General features: G+C 32.9%; 2 protein-coding genes across 2 annotated transcripts; one reads left to right on the top strand and one right to left on the bottom strand.

Moving 5' to 3' along the window:
• LOTGIDRAFT_173562 (hypothetical protein) lies at positions 1–1,506 on the bottom strand (the record flags this gene model as incomplete). The annotated part of the gene is made up of 2 exons (XM_009051335.1): positions 1–1,261; positions 1,436–1,506. The coding sequence occupies 2 exons, from the start codon at positions 1,504–1,506 to the stop codon at positions 1–3; spliced, it is 1,332 nt and encodes a 443-aa protein (XP_009049583.1).
• A 276-nt stretch (positions 1,507–1,782) lies between these two features.
• LOTGIDRAFT_238729 (hypothetical protein) lies at positions 1,783–23,336 on the top strand (the record flags this gene model as incomplete). The annotated part of the gene is made up of 41 exons (XM_009051336.1): positions 1,783–1,929; positions 2,285–2,407; positions 2,799–3,102; positions 3,333–3,425; positions 3,745–3,871; positions 4,142–4,262; positions 4,530–4,619; positions 4,943–5,008; positions 5,196–5,300; positions 5,417–5,514; positions 5,947–6,146; positions 6,345–6,559; positions 6,890–7,129; positions 7,444–7,673; positions 8,028–8,278; positions 8,658–8,810; positions 9,304–9,492; positions 9,734–9,821; positions 10,119–10,292; positions 10,728–10,794; positions 10,912–11,112; positions 11,309–11,572; positions 11,874–12,025; positions 12,282–12,296; positions 12,906–13,042; positions 13,446–13,607; positions 13,872–14,052; positions 14,214–14,240; positions 15,067–15,266; positions 15,770–15,945; positions 16,283–16,459; positions 16,782–16,957; positions 17,378–17,505; positions 17,661–17,769; positions 17,994–18,174; positions 19,778–20,039; positions 20,407–20,532; positions 20,727–21,222; positions 21,682–21,844; positions 22,425–22,496; positions 22,684–23,336. 41 exons carry the CDS (start codon positions 1,783–1,785, stop codon positions 22,813–22,815), a joined length of 6,618 nt encoding a protein of 2,205 aa, XP_009049584.1. The 3' UTR covers positions 22,816–23,336.
• Positions 23,337–23,535: the final 199 nt, after the last annotated feature.

A 23,535-nucleotide genomic window follows, 5' to 3' on the forward strand; every position in this document is an offset into this window, starting at 1 on the left:
TCAACACTCGTATTGGTAAACTAGTGATTTCAGATTAAACCAGCGTGCTATCTGTCTAGGCTCTCCAGTCTTCTTCAGACAGATTCTATCTGGTATATTGTATTCCTCTGATTTCAGATTAAACCAGCGTGCTATCTGTTTAGGCTCTCCAGTCTTCTTCAGACAGTTTCTATCTAGTGTAGTGGTTTCATCTGATCTCAGATTAAACCAGCATGCTATCTGTCTAGCCTCACCAGTGCTACTCAGACTGTTTCTATCTAGTATATTGTATTCCTCTAATTTCAGATTAAACCAGCGTGCTATCTGTCTAGCCTGACCAGCGCTACTCAGACAGATTCTATCTGGTATATTGTATTCCTCTGATTTCAGATTAAACCAGCGTGCTATCTGTCTAGCCTCACCAGTGCTACTCAGACTGTTTCTATCTAGTATATTGTATTCCTCTGATTTCAGATTAAACCAGCGTGCTATCTGTCTAGCCTGACCAGCGCTACTCAGACAGATTCTATCTGGTATATTGTATTCCTCTGATTTCAGATTAAACCAGCGTGCTATCTGTTTAGGCTCTCCAGTCTTCTTCAGACAGTTTCTATCTAGTGTAGTGGTTTCATCTGATCTCAGATTAAACCAGCATGCTATCTGTCTAGCCTCACCAGTGCTACTCAGACTGTTTCTATCTAGTATATTGTATTCCTCTAATTTCAGATTAAACCAGCGTGCTATCTGTCTAGCCTGACCAGCGCTACTCAGACAGATTCTATCTGGTATATTGTATTCCTCTGATTTCAGATTAAACCAGCGTGCTATCTGTCTAGCCTCACCAGTGCTACTCAGACTGTTTCTATCTAGTATATTGTATTCCTCTGATTTCAGATTAAACCAGCGTGCTATCTGTCTAGCCTCACCAGTGCTACTCAGACTGTTTCTATCTAGTATATTGTATTCCTCTGATTTCAGATTAAACCAGCATGCTATCTGTCTAGCCTCACCAGTGCTACTCGGACTGTTTCTATCTAGTATATTGTATTCCTCTGATTTCAGATTAAACCAGCGTGCTATCTGTCTAGCCTGACCAGTGCTACTCAGACAGATTCTATATAGTATATTGTATTCCTCTGATTTCAGATTAAACCAGCGTGCTATCTGTCTAGCCTCACCAGTGCTACTCAGACAGTTTCTATCTAGTATATTGTATTCCTCTGATTTCAGATTAAACCAGCGTGCTATCTGTCTAGCCTCACCAGTGCTACTCAGACAGTTTCTATCTAGTATATTTGTAAACTGTGATGTAAGTATTAGAGAAGGGGAGTTATTCTGTGATGTTGTTTGTAATAAAGGACCTATGTTCAACAACCAGGTAAGTTATTTTCTAATTTATCATCCTTACATGCTATTCTTTTGGAAGTCTTGGTTGCTCAATAAGTTAAATGCTGACCTTAAGATCCAGGATTTAATCCATGCATTGGAGATACTCTCAGATTTTTCGACCAAGTTTCCCCCTGTCATCATTTAGATGAAACAATAAACTGAGGCCCTACAGGCTGTGCACATGTAAGATCCCTCAACAGTAAGAAAACAGTAGGTGGCTGTTGTCTTTTCAAAAATTCACTATTTTCATTTCACAATTTGGGGAAGATGTCTTAAAAGATCTTGGTTTTGGTAAATACATTGTTTTGACAAGTACAATATCACTGATTGCATTAATGTAATTATATCATTACAATAATTTTAAGTTTGTCATGTAACTTTCACCTACTATGTTCTATGTTTCAGGTATCTAGAATGTTGGAATGTGAGAAGTTAATAATAGCTGTTGAATTAGCAGGCTGGTTAAATGAGGCTAACCTAGCTTTACAGGGTGTTATCCAGTGTTATGGTTTGTTAGCACCATTACTCTATCATAGAATACCCAGTCAGAGCGTTATCAAGGTATACAAAAAATGATTTAGATTTTTGAAATGCCTAATGGTTTCATCCAATGTTTGAATGTACACATACTCTATCACATATAACTAACTTTCAATTGAGAATTATAATCCAACCAAACACAATATTAAATTGTTCTTGCAGAATTAGAACTGAACTGCCCTGAACACTTCCAGGATAAATTGTGCCATTCTAAAAAATTTTTTTTTTTTAAATTTCATATTTTTTATGGAAAACTTTTATCTCAGATAGCTTTTTCTAACTTGACTTTGCTTGTTTCCTCCAAATATGTATTGATTGATTCAGAGTAAATCTATTTTATTGGCAAAATTTATGGTTTATTCTTTTTTGTTTGTAGATATTACAGAGAAGCCATTGTGTATTACAAGAAATACCAGCTGGCTTGATATTAAAGAGACAGGGCCATATAGCTGATAGTTTACATCATATGACAGCCTGTATCACCTACCAGATGGCTCGGGTAAGCTTTTAATGATTACATGTTTAACATATGTGAATTTTTAAGAAGAAATTTTTTTGAATATTTTGCTGAGGGTGATAAGTAGTTACATGAAACAATGATAAGCTAGTCTTATTAACACTGCTGCAAAAATTATAAATCAAATTTTTTATCTGGAACAAATAGCTTTGAAATACTAAGAGTATTAATAAATGACCCTGATTGTGGAGCAGTGGCAGAGCCAAAGGGGGGGAGGGCAGAGGAGGCAAGTTTTTCGGGCAAAAAACTAGGTTTATAATTCGGGCAATCTCGGATATTTGGATATTATGATCCAGATATTACCAGTCATGGAACATCATTCTCCAAAATCAATATTTGTAGAAGGTACAATATTTCCAATTTATAATTTCAGGCGTTAAGAACATGGGGACAGAAAACACTAGCTAATAATATAAATGAGGCTGGTAGGAAACTATTGTCTATAGAAGGTCTAGATAAAGATAAACAACAACAAGATGCTGGTGATAAAGCTGTGGAACCATCAGAGAGTATGATCCTAGATACCAACGTTGATCCAGGCATGATGACTCTACAGGCATTGAAAAGAAAACGTAAAGGTAGAAATGGTCCTATTACATCTAAAGATGATATGGATGGTACTGTTAATGAAGAATTAAAGGCTCTAGAAGCTCATATACTAAGAATGACAAAAACATGTAAGTTTTATAGTTCATGGGTGCAGATAGATTTTTGAATTTTTTAAGTACAAAATTCATCATCTAAATGGTTGGTTTGGAAACTTCCACTATTAGGTTTATATGTAAGAGCAAGATAAAGTAGCTCACTAAACAGGGCTCAACTTTTAAGATTTATCAAATTTTCAGACCAGATCTGTAAATAAATTCTTATCTAGTGCCAAAATTCATTTTGAAAACTTTTTTTCTAGCTCAAAATGAAATGGAATTATCTGGTAATGAAGATCCTAATATACTTCATGCTTATATAGCTTTCTTACCTGCTAAAATGGCTTACAAGGAAGGTAAGTGTGATTTAATAAGAAATACCATCAATAAAATTGTGATACATTGTGGACAACTAGAATGATTTAGTGCTCTGAGAATTTCTTATCTTTTTCCAATATAACCACAACTGAGGAGTTCTATAACATAGTCGGTTGTAGCGTTTAAACTTTACAAATGACTGGTGACTTTGATAAAGTCTATCGATCCTCAGCTGTAAATGGTTATGGATAAGCAAGGACCAGTTGGTAGAAAAGATCCTAGTGAATGTTAATTGTTATGTATTTTTGAAAGTCTTTCTGAAATTTTTATGTATCTTATGTTGATTTTGTTTTACAGTTCAGAAGTTTAAACGTAGAGCGAGATATTTAGAGTTTATTGTACAGGTTGCTCAGAAAGGATTAGTTGAAGGTTTATCAGAACAAGTTATAGATTGGTGTGAGGATTGTGTGAGTTGGTTAAACAAGTAAGTATATATTCATGAACCATTGGTGAACTTTATTGTCAGTCTGGTTCAAAATGAAAGAACAAGCTTTCACTTCTGATAATTCAGATTTAGACAGGCATAACACCTGAGTATTAGAAATAGGAAATAAAATGAATTTGTCCAATATTTTGTGTTTTTTAAGCTTAAAGCTTCTTGGCAGTCCCATTCTCAGCTTATTTAGAACTTTAGATCATAGGGTGTAAAATCTAAAGCCTTCTGATGAATGATTATGTTTCTTTATCATTGTAGACGTAATGAGCAGATAATTGGAAACAGAGCATTTATGTCAAAACAACCAGGAGCTATAACTGTTTCTGGAGATGATCCTAAAAAATTTGCTGCTGCCATGGTGGAATATACTAAAGATAAAGTAAGAGACATATTTCAGTCTATCATGTAATATACTTACCAAACATATCAATATATTCTTTTTCCAAAATTGTTAACAGAAGAATAATGTCAAGTTGGAGCAAAACCACCTATCTTTAGACTTGAAAATGTTTTTAAATAGATACTGCTGGTTAACCTAACCAGATATTAAAAAATTATACCATCTTTGGGTTAATCAAAACAAATTATTTTTTGGTATGAATTACAAAAGTTATATAGTTATATTAATTGAATTTGATTTTTGTAGGATACAGGTCATAATAAAGGTAATAAACCACCTGCTGCTAAAGCTTCTACTACCCACATTACTCCTAAACCTAGACGTAAAAGATATAGGGTATGTTTAATGTTTTTAAAAAATTTACTGTCTGTCTTACTTTACATAAGAGACTGATGATTGATTTCAAAGTTAAAGCATCATTATCATAAAGATGAGCCAGGTCACAATCAGATATACATCACAATATAAGAGCTATAATACTATCTTCTATCTTCAAAAACATTCACTTTAAATCAAATAGGTATTCTTTGTATCAGAGTTTCAAAAAATTGAAGTGTAGAGGAGCACAGTTTGTAGTGTAATTTATAAGAAGATTGACTTAATGTAACACATATAGTAAGATTGCATCAATGACAGATTGTTCTCATATTGTATTTCAGCCATTTAATAACTACTCACATATGCCTGATACAGCAAGACATGCTCAAGAAGAGAAAGAGGCAAAGGTATGCTTTTCATTGTCCTTTGTATAAAACAAAAGGCTGAAATTATTATAAGAATTAAGAATGATTAACAGCTTTTATGATTAACTGGACAGAACTGTTTTTTTTTATCAATGTTCATCAAATTAATTAATTTATTAAGCATATTGTCCAGAAATTAATGAACAATGGTATTCTTGTTCTCTTGCAGGCAGTAGAAACCCTAGGTCTGTATTTTAGTGATATGTATAGAACTGCTGTTAAAAAGAAGAGATTGAGGAAAATTAACACTGAAGAACTTCCCTGGAAGAGTCAGGTATATGACTTAATTGATTTTCACTTTAAAGTTATCATAATCTGTTTAATTAACTGTATGTAATATGATTTTGATGAGAGGATGATACCTTGATAAAGTTTTATTTATTTTTCCAGATGAAGATTGTATTAGGATTGAGTTGTTTCCAGTCATTTTTACAGAAATTAGAAAAAAGAGAAAAACTTATGGGAACTGCATCAAGTAATATGTATAAGTATGTGTAGTATTTATTAGATATTTTGCTATAAATATGATCTTGGAGCATGCTTGGAGAAACAACTAGAGCACGGTTCTGTCTGGTCCAACTCTACAGTCAATCAAACAGTATGAAAAAGGATTATGTCACAGTCAAAATTTACCCTTCTGTTTCTTTCTATGCCATTAAAAATTCTACAGTCTATATCTACTTTTATTTTCTGTACATGTAGAACACATTATTGACACTGTTCCGACTTGTAATTTTGAAATTCCAGTAGATTCCACAAATCCTGATTGAGCAGAACTAACTAAAGCACCATTCAGGAATATCCCATGGAGAGCACTCAAAATGGTCAAAAAGGTTTCTCCTTTTGAAAATCTCAGTTGGAAAATATTCTTCAGTCTTGAGAGTTTTCTTATTTTATATTGAACTTGGACTATATTTTAGGACATCATATCTAGATCCTGAATGGTTTACTTTTGAAACAGCTGGTACCCTAGTGGTAGGCTGGGATGGAGGTCCTGCCAGACAGCCCTCAAGACCAGATATACTGGAACAAGATGATGGTCATCAACCATTAGATCTTGCTATGGCTGGAGAGAAACGTCAATCAACTGCTATAGAGATAGCTGCTGCTGCTGTTATAGGTATGTATCAAGTTATTTTAATGGTGGTAAAATCCAGTGAAAATTTCATTTCATAAATATTCCTTTAAACATTAAATTTTTTGTTGTGTATTTATTTATTTTTTTAACCAATGACCAATTTGCAAAAAGAAAGGGTTATAAGGAAAAAAATAATTGTTAGATTTCATATTAATGTTTCACTCTCTTTTCATTTTACAGTTGGTTCTGTAGCTCCAGCTCAACGTGGTGGTCTGGTTCAACAGTCACAAGAATTTGATGATACACCAAGAACATATCGTAGTGATATTAGTACTATACAGGAGACTGTACCATTACGCAGTTTGAGGAACAAGGAAGATGATATTAGCCTATTTACAACACAAGCTACAATACAAGCTCTGAATAAAACTTTTACCTATCTCAAACAATCATTGGTAAGTATAATAATAGGAGGCTGTAGTTCAGTCTTGTATGGTGCTAAACTCTTATGAGATCATTGAGTGAAGGAAATTATGGTTTTGGTCCATTTTTCAATTGGTATGTCTCTTGGACTAGATCATCTTTTTCTCAAGTTTAATCTTTTGTTGTCATTTCTTAGGTTTGGTCAATTTTTTTGCAAATGTTAAGTCTCTTTGGATGGGGTCCGCTTTTCACATTCAGCTGCAAATAGGTCTGGATAATCTCAATAAGCCATTACCTTGGTTTTGATCGAATTAAAATTTTTAGTTGTTTTCTAATTCAGTATTATTTTTGCATTTGAACAGATTTTGGCTCATAGAGGACAGCACTGGACTCTTCTACAGAATGCTTGTAATAGTTTATGGAACTGTGCTCATACTGCCTTACTAAGAGCTTCTACAACCAACCAGGGACCAGTAGAAACAGGTTTATTCACTGTAGAGACACTACGAGGTCTAGTATGGAAACCATTCTACCAATCAGTGGACTGTTTACTAGATATGATGTACAAATTACAGATAAATCTTGATCAACAGGCAACTAAGGTAGGAATAGAGTCCTCCTGTATAAACAGGCTGACTTCACTGGTAGAAATATTAAAACAGTTCACGCTATGCGATCTTCAGACAACTGACCTATTACAGTCTGTGTCCCTACTGAAGTTGGACAAGTAGAACTTATTCTCACGTCTACATTCCCATAAGCAGACGTCTTTAAACAAACATTCCAAACTAAAGTAGGGGCGCAGGCTGAAAGAGGTTTTTTGCCTTCTTTGAATAGACAGACTTAACCTTGGTTTGGTTTTTGGTAAAATGTTGGAAATGATATGAAAGAAGATAATCATGAAGTTATTTTTTAGGCTAAGAGTAAAAGTAAAGTACTGGGAGAATATTTTGAGAACTGGTATGGTGATGTAAAGAAAGAGAAAGGTGGAACTAGTTTAAAGTATGAACAACCTCTAGATGATAATAGTGTTGTAGATGTTCTCTGGATAAGACGTTATATTTTACGAGTTATTGAGATGTTATATTATGAACAGAAATGGGAGAAACTGGTTGATATTGCCCTCAGATTTAATGCATTGAGCAAGTTAGTATAATTTAGGTATTTATCTGGACTAGGGAAAAAAAAAATTGTACATCGATAACAGGTTCCCAAAGTTCTTGTCTATCAGATGTTCCTTGGCCATATCTCCCAGATTCCCAGCTGAATCAACTTAAATAATGTGGAAAGATGACTAATTCATGGTCATCAGACTTTCACCTGTAGACCAAGATTATAACCCACAACCACTATTTGTTGAGGTAACCAAGCAAATGACCTTAGATTCCAACGAGGAAGATTGTAGCTTATTTTGTAAGAATTTTGAGTGCCAGAAATGCATTGTATAATCAAGTGTTAAAAAACAAGCTGATTTATTTTCATTATTGACTTAAATTTCAGTTATCGTTATGCTGAACAAGTGATACCATTGATGGTTCAAGCTCAGAGAAAACTGGAGGTGATAGTAAATCAAGCTGGTGGTCCAAAACCACCTCAGAAACATTTCCAGATGGTTTTAAAACAGTTGGATGGTGTATTATCAGCTAAAGATTATTTACAATGTCAACTGAAGATACAGGTAGATCGTAGAGATTTAAAACCTGTTGAACCTGGTGCTCATATTGATCCTCTAGGACATAATGTTTACTCTGGTAGGTGGCTGTTTGTCAATCTATGTTGTATTAGAAAAACTTTAAAGGCATTGTGGAACGGTTTTCTCAACTTTTTATATGTATCTGGGACACTGATAGCATCAATTGAACCATTCCAATTTTCAATCAGACATGATTTGAGCAATTCCACTGAACTAAGTGTTTCATGACATAGCTATTGCAATTGACTTCCGACATTACAACAGTGAATAATGATGGCTGCAGTGCAATGATAGACAATTTTACTGAAAATTTTAACAAAAGGTTTTAGTTAAAAAAAAATATTTATCGAGTTAAAGAATTGATGATTAATCACGCATATTAAATTTTTTTTTTTTGGACTACCATATTTTTATTGATTGTGTTATTTTGTTTTCAGAAAAAGATGCTAAGAAGTTGATTTGTGTACCATTGGATTATGATTACAGTCTTGATACATTACGTCAAGTATTAGACCAGTCAAGATATGCAGCTCGTGCTCTGAGACATTCTCGTAAAATGTTAGTTCTGTATCTTGCTGGACAACAAAATAGTAAGTATTGATCTAAATCTTTTCAGATATAAAACCCCCTGATCATTGTTCTGTCACTAAAAGTTGACTACAAGCTGTACATTAAAGTTTTCAAACTCTAAACAACAAAGAAAACGACCTATTTTACTGTCCCCATGGGTAACTTCATGCAGTGTGCATGGGAAACTTTTTAAGGACAGCCACTACTCTTTTTCAATTTCCAACTGATGAGACATCTTTAATATGCATAAAAACACAGCCTTGATTTGTCCCATCAGAACCACTAGATGTTTTTCCAATGTCAGCCCCTCCTAACTGCCTCGCTGACAGGCAGAAAATCGTAAGATACTATCTAAACCTATTGACTGTTGAAACACAGCTCCAAATGTTTAAAATAGATTGTTTAATTCTAAACAGTATAGTAAATTGCAATTATAAAAAAAAATCTTGGTTTGCTAAATATGTACTTGTAGTTATTATAAAGATAAGAAAAGTTTTCTATTTCTAATCATAGACAATGAAGATCCTATGATGCCTAAATCTCAGAGTAAAGTTGATTTTCTGCCTAACACCGCCCATCCTGAACCTACGGTGCCATTAGATTTAATGAAAGAAGAATTCCAGTCAACTGATGATGTACAGACAGCACCTATACCTCGTTCACAATTGACTTCTGTTATAGAATCTTACCAGAAAACTATTGGTATGGTGTATTTGCATTAATATATCAAATATGTCTTTTATTTATTTCAAATATAGGAATGCTGAATTTTGTTGTATTAATGTTTAAAAATATCTGATCGAACAGCGTCTGTAGAGCTTATGGTTATTTTGTAAAATATAACTGATGGTTTTTAAAAAATTTTGATTTCTCTCAACTAAAACCTTTTTGTTACTGAGTCTGCTACTTTGAAATGAACAATTTATATTCATGTATTATTTAGATTCCCTTATGGCTAAGAATCAGAGAGGACTGGGTGCTCAAGCCATGTTTGAACTGGGTAATCTTTACTACCATACTAACAATATCAGGTATTATAAACTTTAAAACTGTTATTTTTATTCCAGGAATCATATCTGTGCCTAATGCATAGTATAGAATCTATTATTTGTATGAAAATTACGCATACTTGTCACATGTTCATCTCACTCTTGGTCTTGATCTTGCCGTTGTATTTATTTATGATTTTATTACGAGTAAAATTTTTTTTTTTTTTTTTGGAGTACCGGTAATTGTAGATCTTTTTGGGAAAGTAGATTAAATGCCACACTGAAACTTGAAGAATAGATGTACTATCATTTATATAGTTTATTTGATATTCTTTTCAGATCTACATTTAAATGGTGGTGTGAGGGATTAGATGTGATTTTAAACCTTACGGATGCTCTACACACCTGGAAATCAGTTCTAGCTGATAATGAAGATATTAGTCGTGAATTGTTGTCTCGCTGTGGATTATGGGGATGTTTATTAGGTGGAATCATCACCTCCAATATAGCTCAGTAAGTTTTAAATTATCAATTGAGATACTATAAGATTTGTAATGTATTGTATACCAGGCTTACATTGCCCCTTACTCATACTGATAAATATAATCAAGGGTTGTGCTTGATGGGTGAGTTATGCTTGTTCAGGTTTCTTAGAATCAACCAGACCTTCAATAAAATGAGTTGGAACACGTAGAGGGAATTCAAAAGGACAAAGAAAGTATTATAATTTGAATGTGACATATCTAGTTCTGTAGCTTTCTTTGACACCTAGTATTGTAACAGATGGAACCCGTTCAGAACTCAACAATCAACGCCATGCAGAAATGGAGATGACTGTTATTTTGAGGTCCAAGAAAATGTTCATGTTGTTATATTATGTCATGTTTCTTGCATAACATAGTTTGCAAACGTTATTCACAATAACACCATATTTAATTCATATTACAGGTATATATTAACATCTGATTTTGGTTTGAGATTAGAATGTTGTTTCCTGTCTGGATATTTCTTCAAGGTATGTGTCTGAACTAGATGAATAACATTGCTTTGTCATGAACTTAATATACCTTCATCAGTCTAATTAAGTGAAGTAAATTTCCAGAAATGTCATTTCTTTATCTTACTTTTCCAGGCATTATTCCGAGCATCATTGCCCCATCCCACATCAGATAGAGATTATGCACTATATGATGTAGGGGAAGGATGTGAAGTGACTAGCCTGGTGCCAGGGATCGATTTATTGTCTGACAGATTCCGAGCAGACGGTCGGCAAGTTGTAGCTGCTTTACGCTGGGTAACTGAAGAATTATCGAGGGGTAGACATAACTTGTTTGTAAGTAGATTTCATACTCATTATCTGTGTGTGTTCCTTTCATCTGGAAACATTGATTATATTTAGAGGTATTAATAGCTTAAGAATTTGTAGCAATTTCAAGTTTAATGACCCAAGGTGATGTGAAATAATAAGTTTATATTTGAATATGTATATAAGAATATGTAACTTACTGATCAGATATTTTATTTTGCAGGTCCTACCACTACTGACTATGAATCAGTATTTTACCACATTTGTTTGTCGGGATTTACAGAGATCAGTTGACTGTAGAATACTGAAAATCAGAGTTTTAACAGATCTGAGATTTTTTACTGAAGCCTTCACAGTTCTGCGTAGATTATTACATGGTGAAAGGTTACCACAGATTGGTGATAGTGGATTCCGCCATGTTGAATCTAAAATGGGAATTCTTCAGTTTAATACGTCAAAACCCATCATGGAGACCAATAATCTGAAGGTATGAAGGATATTAAGGAAATGATTAAATGAGACAAAATAGGAGTTAAAATATTATTATTTTAATCTTTGTTGGTCTGGTGAATTTGGGCAGTAGAAACCTCATAATGTGAAGTAGAAAATTGTCTGCAATAAGCTTAGAGTTTGTCTTTGGTATTTAATGGTTCTGATTTTCTTGGTGGATTTTTTGGTTTGTCTTATCTTCACTCTCCTTTCTGATGTATGTCATATGTTCCAATCAAATTTGATTTGGAATACAGGTTGGTGCAATTGTAATTAATTGAAAATTGTTTTTCTCACAGGTGTTAGAAACAGTTATTGATAAACGTCTAACAAGCAATCTGGCAACTCTGTATGGACCACATCTAACCTGTCAGTTATTATTGGTCCAATCACATCTATTAATTACTGTAGCAGACACACTTCCTGTTATACCGGCCTTAGCAGATGCAGTGTAAGTAGATAATATTAGGGATTCTAATTATTAGGTGGACAATTGTCACCAAATTGTGTAGTTTAACTAAATCAAGTTCTATATTTGATAGGAAGCTGACCACTTGATATAATACCATTTATTATCTTAAAGTTTTATCGAACTCAAACCAATTTCAAAATCAAAAAAGGTGGTCCGAGATGTCTATGGTTCGAGTTGTTTTCACCACTTTAACTTAACTATTTTTTGATTTTCATTATGTTTTAAATGTTTACAGTGTACCAAGTCAAGCGTAAGTTATCATGTAGAAAAACTCTGCTCTCCCTTCTGCTAACCTGCATTGATTTCTAACTATATTGAAGCAGAGGAATTGCTTTATAATAAATCTCTTACCTTTCAATATCTAATATATTCTAACAGCACCTTCTTTTTTTCTATAACAATCATCCTTCTCCTTCTTAAATCACATCAAATCCTGTTTCACCATTTTTTTCAAGTCTATCTGTCTTTCAGTATAATGTAGAACTAACAGAAGCCATTGTTGTATTTATGTGTAACATTATATTTACTCCTTACTCCAGTGGCTAACATGCAAAAAGAGTCTGGTCATTAGGATTGGATGATTAACCTGAGGTCCTGTATACTAAAGACAGTAAAGATCCCTTGACACATGGAAATTATAAAAGAGAAGGCTAATGCTGTAATGCACTTGTTTTGGCAAAATTTTCTTCTATAAGAATTTTTGAAAAAATAGATTGTACCTTCTATCTGATTTTCAACATTTCAAATTAAAATTAACAGCTTAAAAAACACCATAAGAATTTATAAAGTATTTTGATAGTTCTATTTCTGATGATAATAAATCCAGCTAGCTAATCTCTTCAATACTTAATCTTTTCAGTCAGTTAGAGAACCAGTTTATAGTAATAAAGGCTAGAGCTGCTAATACATTATCTCATGTTGGTATGGGAACACGAGCTCCACGTCTGGTCTCTGCCACATCACAGAATATTGGTAGTGAAGATATTAGAGATCAAGGTATGTATGGTTTACTACGTCTAATATCTTGACATTAAGCACTTTTCTCGTATCATAGACGTTTGTAAATGCTGCACTATGATTGAATAGTACATTGGCAAATACAGCTAATCAGAGCCCTTGAAAAAAAAACTGCTAGCACCTGTCGAGAATGTACAATACTATCAATCTACTGTTCAAAAGAACTGTATCAAAGAGGTGACTAATGATGTATGCTCCATCAGTTAACTGTTAAATCTTTTATCCTGTCTTAAGTTATATTTGTTAAGGCTGGCCAAAATGAAAAAGATCCCACATATTTTCATTGACTTTTTTCCTTTGAGGTGTATAAGTATATATGTCTATTATAAAAATGTAAAATTTCTATATATATTTAACAATGTAATTTGATTTGATATTTTAGAGGTTGTAGATGATGAAATGTATTGTTTTAATAGAAGATTTACAGAATGTAAGAAAACACTGACTCTAGAGATTATTAAAGCTACATTATTAAATACAGCAGAACAGATGGTGACCACTCTTTCAGATAATCTTACAGATAATAATCAACACCATAAAAATGGTTTGTATTTATTCAAATATATTTCGCTGTGGAAGCACAATTAGTTCCAGAATGTCCAGGAATCAATCCTGGCACACGTGTTTCCCTCTATCAGGGTTGGGGAGGCTGATGATGAGGAAGCGGAAAATGAAGCGCCATTTAGTAACTCTGTCTCTTTACCCAGACCACAAAAACTTTTTTTGAAATATCGATCTTTTTGATTCTTTAAAACTGTGCAGAAGATTTTTAATTCTAATTCCTTATTCCAACCTTTTTTATCTTCAGGTTCAGAAGAATTGACTGCTGCTGAACTAGAACTAGTGATATTATGTAAATTACAACAATCAGCTATATCACGTCAAAAACATCACGCTCCTCTCGCAGCACGTATAGCTTTCTCAACTCTCAAACTTCTTCAACATTCTGATCTTTTCAAATCAAAAAAAGAAGTCAAGATAAAACCAAGGTCAGTTTTGTTTTTTTTTTCATACATTTTGCAAGATACAAAATCTGTCCAATGTCCAATGACGTTAGCTAAAAGATTCTTTGATTTAGAATTCCAATAAGCTAGAAAATGATTAGCTGTGTAAATCATGTAATTATATTTTAACAATTTTTAATATTTAGGAAAATGAGTCGTATTTATGAAGAAAGGTAAAATTAAATTATTTCACCCACAATCCACAGATTAAGCACCTTACATGTACTGCATACACGTTATTTTCTCTCCTGATATCTTTATTTATTTACACTATTCTACTTAACCACATTGGTCCTTATGTTAATATTTTACTTACTGTAACCAGCATCATGTTATTATTCTTTACTTGTCTCAAAATCATATTTCAAAAACAGTTAAAAAAAAACATGTTAAAGAACTAATAATGGCAATCTTAAAATCCTGTTTTCCACTTCTATTCCAATTCAAACCCTTTTTACGTATTAAATGAATATCCCATCATACCCCTGCACAGTCCAACGCCTTGTATATATAGAGCCCTGTTACATTCACATTCACCTCTATTATCAGATGTTTTTATAATATTCTACAGCACTACTAATTGTTTTGATATATTTATCTGTGTTTTGCCAGATTGATGATAGGTAGCCTGGTAACAATATTTTCACAAAATGTTTTTAGTATTGGCAATGATTTAAAGTCTTTGTTTTATTCGCTTCATATCAATGCTTGAAATTCCAGAGCAAATATCAATGCCAGATGATTTTTACAACCAGAACATATCCTTATTACCTAAACATCAGCTTGAATACATCTTTTGAAACCCTTTTGTAAAGAGACGGCCTAAAATTGAAGTGCCCTTGATGAATAAATGAAATAAACAATATCCAACCCAATTTTCTAGTATCATTTTATTTAGTGCTTGAGTTCCCTAGTTAACATCTCTGTATCCTTTCTCCTTTCTTTAAAACATCTGAAGTTTATATGATTATTCATTGAACTGTTGTTCTTGTGTTTCAGACCTTCATCATTAAAGGGACATGGAAATAAGAAGAATGCTCCAATGCCAGATATTAAACTAAATAAACCTAATAATAGTCAGTTTGAATATTATGATTTCCAGTCTCGATCACGACTTGATATTAGATTGTGGTTAAAATGTCGTTTAGAACTTGTTCAATGTTTGATGATGGAACTAAAAGGAATGGGTGATATAAGAGGTAATGGATTTTGGATTTTTTTCAATACCTTGAACTGTTTTTTTTTGAAAATTTAACCAAATTATTGAGTTATATTACATGTTGAGAATAACCCACTTTATATTTATTATCAAGATATTCAAAATCAAAATATCAACCATTGTGATCAGCATTACCAATAAAACTTGGGTGTCTGAATTCAGTTCTGAAAACTGGACAAATAAATTATATCCAAACTTAGATATTCATAGAATTTTTCTTCAAGACTTTTTTAAGGCAAAGATATTGAGTGTGAAGGTCATTATTTCTGCAAACATGAACCTTTTTTATGAGTATTGATAAACAAAAAGTTTGTTCTTAACGATTATTGATGTAACTTAATGTCTTCCTCAGCCCATGCTGTTGTAAATTCAAGTACACCTAAATAAAGACAATGAAAGAGTCAACAGATTCTCCATGATAAAACACCTGTCAATGTAGTTAAATATGGAGATTTGATGTTATATATTATGTTTTATTACTAGGAAGTGAGAATAAGTTTGTTAGTGAGATAGGAGATTGTAGACAGTATTGTGTAGAGGGAGTAGGAGAATCAGATATGATAGGTGATGTTGAACTACAGGCTGAATTCTTTCTACAAGGTGCCTATCTCAATATCATGGAGGGTAAAAATATAGATCATACCATCTCACTACTGAAGGTTAGTCATTGTCATTGACATTTATTGGTCATAATGAAGTATTCATTGTGTCCATCAGTCATTCTGAAGTTAAGATTTGTATCTGTGACATACTCTTTGATTGTACAACTATAACCAAACATATTGAACGATATTTTCAGATTGAATTGTACCATCTTTGTGTCTGCAGTGTATTGACATTACACTTTACCCATTTTGTCTGTGTGTGGACAGGTGCTGAAACATTTGCACGTCAAACATCCTGTGACTGTTGGGAAAATTTCCCTTATTTCACACTGTATGGTTTTACCTGTCTTTTTGGGTGCTTCTAAAACATTGATCTTTGATTTAATTTCAGGAATCTAAAGACAATTTATTGAAATGTGTACGACGTTCTGATAAAGGGGAAGAACTCTTGATACAATGTTTGATGTTGATGACAGATTTATGTCTGCTCTCTAATGTTGGAGAGAAGAAAGATGATACACAATATCTGGAGAATTATATAGAAATACATAATCTTACACTTAATCAGGTATTTTCTTTTATAGAAGTATATCTGTATGAATGAATGCAAGTGCAAGTTGCAATGTCAACTTATAAATATCATTTCACTTGCCACGTATGTGTTTGAATGGAACATATATAATATAACAGGCTCATAATTTATTGCAGTCTACTTGTCATGCCATCAAATTATCATTATGGTTAGTCAAATGAAGAACTTTCAGATGTAAAACATTCTATATCATCTTTGTCATCCGCTCTCATCCATTGTAATAATGGAGCTTTTTATTCATGATATTCAAGTTCAAGGTCATTGTTTTTTAATGGTGATTTTGATTTTGTTTTTCTAGTTAGAGAAATTAGGAGAGAGAATAGAACGATATAGAAATGAGAAAGATAAACAGTTTTCAACTCCAGTTACACCAATGAATAACGTTTATGTACCACATCTACTGTTTTTAACACAATTAAAACTCAGAATAGGACATAGTTTAGCTCAGAATGCTGCTATTAGATCTAGTAAAGGGTTAGTAATGATACTGTTCTCAAAGTCTTGTGCTTCTACATAAATAATCTCCTCTCATTCAACATGTTGAACATGTCTGGATTATCATTTTCCCCTCTAAACTGGCTAGACATGCCCTTGAACTTGCAATTCTTGCAGACCATTTATCAAGGGTTTAGGACTCAAGTTGTGAATGTGTAAAAGTATGTAATGGAATAATAATTGAATTAATGGTCTGTATAACAGACTAAGAGCATTGGTAGAGAAAAATTATTCCCAGACTGATTTTGTCTTTTTGCCGAAAACCACTCTTGCTAGAATTTTTACAATAAGAAAGGAATGAATATTAAGTTACCAGTGTGGAATTTCTCCAGCATAAATGTAATGAAAACTTCCATTATATTTGGTTATAAGCTTATGGTTATAAATGGTTGTTTACAGATTAAGTGATACAGAAGCTGTATATTTATGGTTAGATTCTATGGGTGTATTAGTATCAGCATTAGATATATCAAGATTTAGTATTAACAGAGACTCCAGTTTAGAAACAGAGATACTATATGATCTAGGTAGGTCTGGATTTACTTCTAACAATATGTCAAATTTGATATCAATGTGGGGTCAAGGAAATGGCTTAATCAAGGGATTAAGAAATTCAAAACTAAACTGCACTTCAATATTCTTCGTTGTCATGATGTTTTTATTTTTGTCGTAAATTTTGCAGGAAGGGTCCAGAAAATGTTGGTGTTTTTAGACAAATTTCCAGCTCGGAGAGCTGCCAATACTTTGTTAGATGCCATTAAGATATCTTATGGTACAGATCATAATCTCAGGTAGGGATTCAAAAATTTTGGATTGTAAGTTCTATTTTTTATATTTTTAGTTCATTTAATATTTTGAATATCTCCATGTTGTGTATAATGTATGAATAAAGTGTGATCAAAGTAAACCATCATGAACTCTCATATTTCGATTTTACTTACTATTTGAACCATTTGTAAAAGACTTGTGTAAGGAATTATATACAAGCTGAAAGATAACCTTACATTTTTTTCAGTTTGATTCGTCAGGCTTACCTTGAAATAGGACAGATATACCTATATAGCAGTAGTCTGCCTTTAAATAAAGAAGGTACAGGTGATGCTATAGGTGATAGTGGAGATGAGAGTAATGTATCAACACCAGCTCCACCTAGCTCTAAACCACCTAGCAGCAGTCAGAGTAAACGCAAATGGAAGGTGAGGGTCATACTTATTATATGATTTGTTAACCCTATTTCTAGATTTACCTAATATATGCTAACAATCTATATGCCTTCATTTCTGCTTACTAGTAATAACAACCGATTCTTGAGCTTTCTAGAATATCATTCGAGTATGATCTCTGATAGAATACAAAATGCAAATTTGTTTTAAATTTTTGTTTCACACTACCGACAATTAAGCTGAAATAATATGATTGTATAAGTTTTAGATTGTCTGCTGAATATTACTGCCTGCTTTCTCTGCTCTGGTTCAAAACTACATTGTAAATTTGTTTTTACCTGATACAAAATGAGATGTTTTTTTTGCTTGAACCTTTGTTAGTTCTCTCCATTTTGTGCATCTTCAAAATGTCAAGCTTTTACAAACTCCGTCTTATACCTTGACTGCATTAGCCACCTTTAGAGATAGAATACAGTGATTTTATTGAATTGTACACTAGTAAATATAGATAATCAGATCCTTGACATAAATACTGGAAACGTTATGGCTTATGTTTTAAAGACTTTCTGTCACAAGTTCTGAATGGTTGTAATGGCTAGCATACAATCCAATCAAATCATTGCATTTACAAACATTCTGTGATGCACGAAAGAGGGCTATTACAGTCAAGGTATAAGATACAGTTCGTAATAGCTTGACATTGTGAAGATGTATTTCATCTTTTAGTGCTTTCTCTTTCTTACTAGTATTTTTCTCTCTGTGCCTCTATGTTTAGCCTTCTGAAATTCTTGAGGAAGAACCTTTATCAGAAGAAACTATTAACACTAATTCACCAATTTACAACATTGACTCACCAATTAACAACATTGACTCACCAATTAGCATCATTGAGTCACCAATTAACAACATTGAATCACCAATTAACAACACTGAGTCACCAACTAACAACACTGAGTCACAGGCTACTGAAACCTTGAATCAATTTTCACTTGATGCTGATAATCAAGCAGAAGAAAATCAGCTTTCAACCCCAAGCCAGGGAGGAGATCAAACTCCATTATTACCCAGTCAGAACACCCCTAACAATCAGTCGCCAGAGGTTGACCAATTAAATTTATCAGCTGATAAAGCAGAATCAATGCCCACAACTCCTGTATTACCAGATTCTGATGTGGCCCCATCAGTGCCAGTAGATGAAACTTCTATCTCTGAAGATGCTTCACCTTCCCAAAACCTTGCTCGGCAGGACTCTACCCCTATAGCTCTTGTTCCAAAGAAAAGGGTTGGTATCTGACTGTTTCTTTGCTTGCTTTAACCATTTGTTTTTAACATTGGTGCAATGCTTATTCAATGCTGAAGTAGTTTACTAACAGAGTGCTTTGCTTGAAGTATAAAGTAATATATCAACACTGCTTATCAAATTTCCGTCCATCTCAATGGGAAATTCCACACTATTTAAGGAAGAGGACCCTGATTTGTGCCACAATTGGTATCTTAATTATCATATTTTGTAAACTTAATAGTCAATTTCTCATCTAGTATTTTTGGAAGTGATTTATTTTTGAGACTTCGTCTATGGATTTTTTGATGGTAAGAAAGAGCAATCTTATGAGCCTTTTTTCATGGTTTATTCCAGGGTAAGAAAGAGCGATCTAAGAGTAAACAAAGTAAAGATGAAGATTATATTGGAGATTCAGAGAAAGAGAAAAGAGCAGCATGGTTAGCTATGAGATGTGCTGCAGCAACAGGGCAAGCTCTTCGAGCCAGGTTACTACTCAAGGGTAACCCTGAAGTTACTCAGAAGTTACCTGAAAGGGCTGTAAAAGAAATACCTGATTTCTTAGCTTTAGATTTGATGGGATCATATGTTTTAGGACAAAAGAGAAAAGTCTTTAAAAGTAAGTAAGGCAATTTATTTTTTTTTTGCAAAGTCTCTTCAAACAAAATTAAATTGGTACCGTTAGTTGACACACTTCTGATTTTAGAAGTGAATTAAAAATGGAGATGGGTCTAAAAAAAACTTGGAGTTATTTCAAATGTTTTGTACAAAGTTTAATGTTTATCTATCCAGATTTAAGTGTTCCAGTTGTCTGATTGGTCAAACAGTAAAATCAGTTTAACATATGGCTTTATTATCCAATCAGATAACTGTATTTCTTTTAAAAAATGAAAATTTTCAAGAGGACAGCCCCTGTCTTGCAAACATATGGGTTCTATAAAGACAGCATAATGTTGACTAGTAAAATATGAATGAATTAATTGTAGGTGAAATAGAAGAAGAGTTATCTACCCTGAAAGAAGCTGATGAAGTAAGACATTATGATACGTATGATGAACAGATTATGAAATGTAAAGTAGCTGCAAAAGATGTCAGCTGGATACAAGTTCTAGGTTAGTATAGGCTATATGACATATGATGAATATCATATCATTCAAAGTGAAAGAAAAAGATAAAAATATGAAAGATATGTAAGCTAAATAAAAGGCAATTTTCTCAAAATGTAATATATTTGCGAAATCATAATGAAAAAAACTGATACTAGGGTATTTTTTCTCTTCACTGATATCAATATTTTTTTCATCAGGTTACCAAAGTATCCTACACAGATTGGTTTCTACAAAAACTATGACATCATTCAGTGTACCAACAGTCGAATCACAAACTACTCTTGGTAGTGGTACGGTGGGGTCAGAATTTGACCTTGGTTTTATCAGTCATACCAACTCTTGTTCAGCTGCCAATAACATTATTAAATATATGTTATGTTCTGGACCCTGGATTGCCAGATTGAATAATCTCCATTATTATTTATCCACCAATCTAACCAGCTATGCTGCTGAATGCTGTGCTGCTTATCCACCAGCTGGCCTCAATCTTCCAGTTCCACAAACTCCATCTGAAGCTGCACCAACCCAGAAATCCTTTTCCTCAGGTTTGAGTAGCGAGATGGACCATGAAAGTATTTTAAGTGGAAGTTTTGATATAAATCTCATGGCTCCTCCAGGATTTAAGAAAGATTCATACAAACCATCAGATAAAGGTGTAGTGTCACCAGAAGATAATGAAATCTGCATCCAGTGGTATCCATCCCACAATGGAAGAAACAGATCCCAGCCAACCAGACTCTCCAGATATAAAGATTAAATTACTCTATTCTATTTATAAGAAGAATGTGGCTGCTAACTATATGCCAGGCTCCATGTGGGTTTCATTGGTTCAACTTACTGATCTACATGACAGGTATGATGCACTTTACAACCAACTGTCAAATTTTCAAGTCTATTTCAGATAATACTAAACTGAATATTGACTGTTATTGATGTTATTATAGTGTATAACGTGAATTTTTGACCAATCAATATAACAATATAACAATAGCTCTTACCGTTTTTTTCAGTGCAAAGCTTAAGATGAAACAGGGGACCAGTTTAAGAGAATTCAAGCCATAAATCTGAATTTTTTTATCTAGAAATCTGCTCATTGAAAATTGAATTTCTGCTTCTGATTGCTGTGTACTAATTTCACTAAAAATATTTCAGGTTGAGCATGTTATCTCAAAGAGGAGAGATTTCATTGGCTGATAAACAGAAGAAAGAGAAAGAAAAAGAACCTGTAGTTGCGTCCACCAGTCAGACTAAAAATAAAAAAGTGACTAGAATCAAAGCTTTATCACCTAAAGTACAACGTGATGAACAATTAGAGGTGAGACTGAGTAAAAAGTTAATGAAGGTTGTTGTTGTACTTGACGGAGTGCATCTTCACAATGTCAAATCTTTATGAACCTTGTCTTATACCTTGACTGCAATAGCCACTATTTTTGTATCATGGAATGCAGCGATTTGATTGGATTGTAAGCCAGTGAATACAGCCAATCAGATCCCTCGATATAAATCCTGTAAACGTTATGGCTTATTGAGGTCTTGTAATGAGTTGAAAAATACCAGTTTGTCTCACATGTCCATAATTAATTCTCAATTAGCTAAAATACAAGAGAATAACCAGCAAAATTACAGTTAGTGACCGATCAAGAAAGGTTAAAAAGTCTTTTTTGGTTATCCAGACTACTTACATGAACATTTATGATTGGTTAAAACTGTTAATTATATGCAATAAGAACATAATGATATGATTAAGAATACATGATAATTTATTAGAAACACCAATTAATCAAATAGTTTGCTTAATTGGACACTAAAAAATTAAGGAAACCATCTTTAAAAAACTGTATATATGAAGTTTCTTATATAATTGTTTGATAATGGTCGAATGTTTTCACTTCCAGGGATTACTATATCAATGTCTGGATGATTGTGCTACTCTCCTTAATTCTCAAACAGATCAGGATTCTATGGAGGTAAGAAATTATTGTAGTCTTAAACTAGAGTTATTTCCCTTTCACTACCCGCAGTATATAGCATAGATTGACTATTCGTTTTGTTACATAAGCTTATATAAATTATGCATGTCCTTGGTACCTTTTTGTACTTTTAGTCCATTTAACAACTGTGAAATTCCTGAATGTTTTTGTTGTACTTTTTCAGATTCCATTTGAAGTCACCAAACCTAATCTCAAGAATTTGGAAGCCATGTTTGATCCAGGTCTTGGATTGAATTTGAGAAATGGAGATCTTTTAACTTGGTTACTGAAATTATTTCCTACTACAAACCAATAAATAGCATCCATTGAATAAATTTATCCATTGTATTCTAAGTATTCTATGAGGTCTTTTCATAAATATGAATGTGATATACTTTTGATTAACTGCAGGTTCACAAGTATTCATCAATATCTATCTTTAATTATCTTTTCAAGAGAAATAGTTAATTTGTCAAATTAAAGAAAAATGATACAACTTCCAAATTATCAGCATTAATACAGAAATTCTACAGCAATTTCCCATGTAAAATATTCGGTCAAAAACATACATTCCTTTATGGTGTTTGATAAATTTCCAGTGTTGAGATTTTTACATGAAATAGCCTTAATTTTCAGGTTTCACACAGTTTCCCAACAATTTGAGTTAAAAATTTTGTGAAATGTAGAATATATTATTTGAGAATTTCCGTCCATTCCAGTCCTTCCATTTTATATGATATAAATCAATTGTTTAAAAGAAATATTTAATTATTTATATTTTTATGTGATAATTGTTATGTTTGAATTACTGTGATATTTATAAAATTTCTAATATTTATTTATTTGTTATTTCCTTGTTAGGAAGAATATGATGAATGTTATCATCAATATTAATCAAATGTTCAATAGTAGTATTTACTAAACCTTGAGGAAAGATACAGAAAAATATTCGAGGTACTGATGATAGGAAGTAGCAAGTGTCAGATTCAGTTTCCTTTTTGAGAATTACACAATAATGCATTTCAAAATGAAAGCT

This window comes from Lottia gigantea (genome assembly GCF_000327385.1).
Source record: "Lottia gigantea unplaced genomic scaffold LOTGIsca_164, whole genome shotgun sequence".
NCBI lineage: Eukaryota > Metazoa > Mollusca > Gastropoda > Lottiidae > Lottia > Lottia gigantea.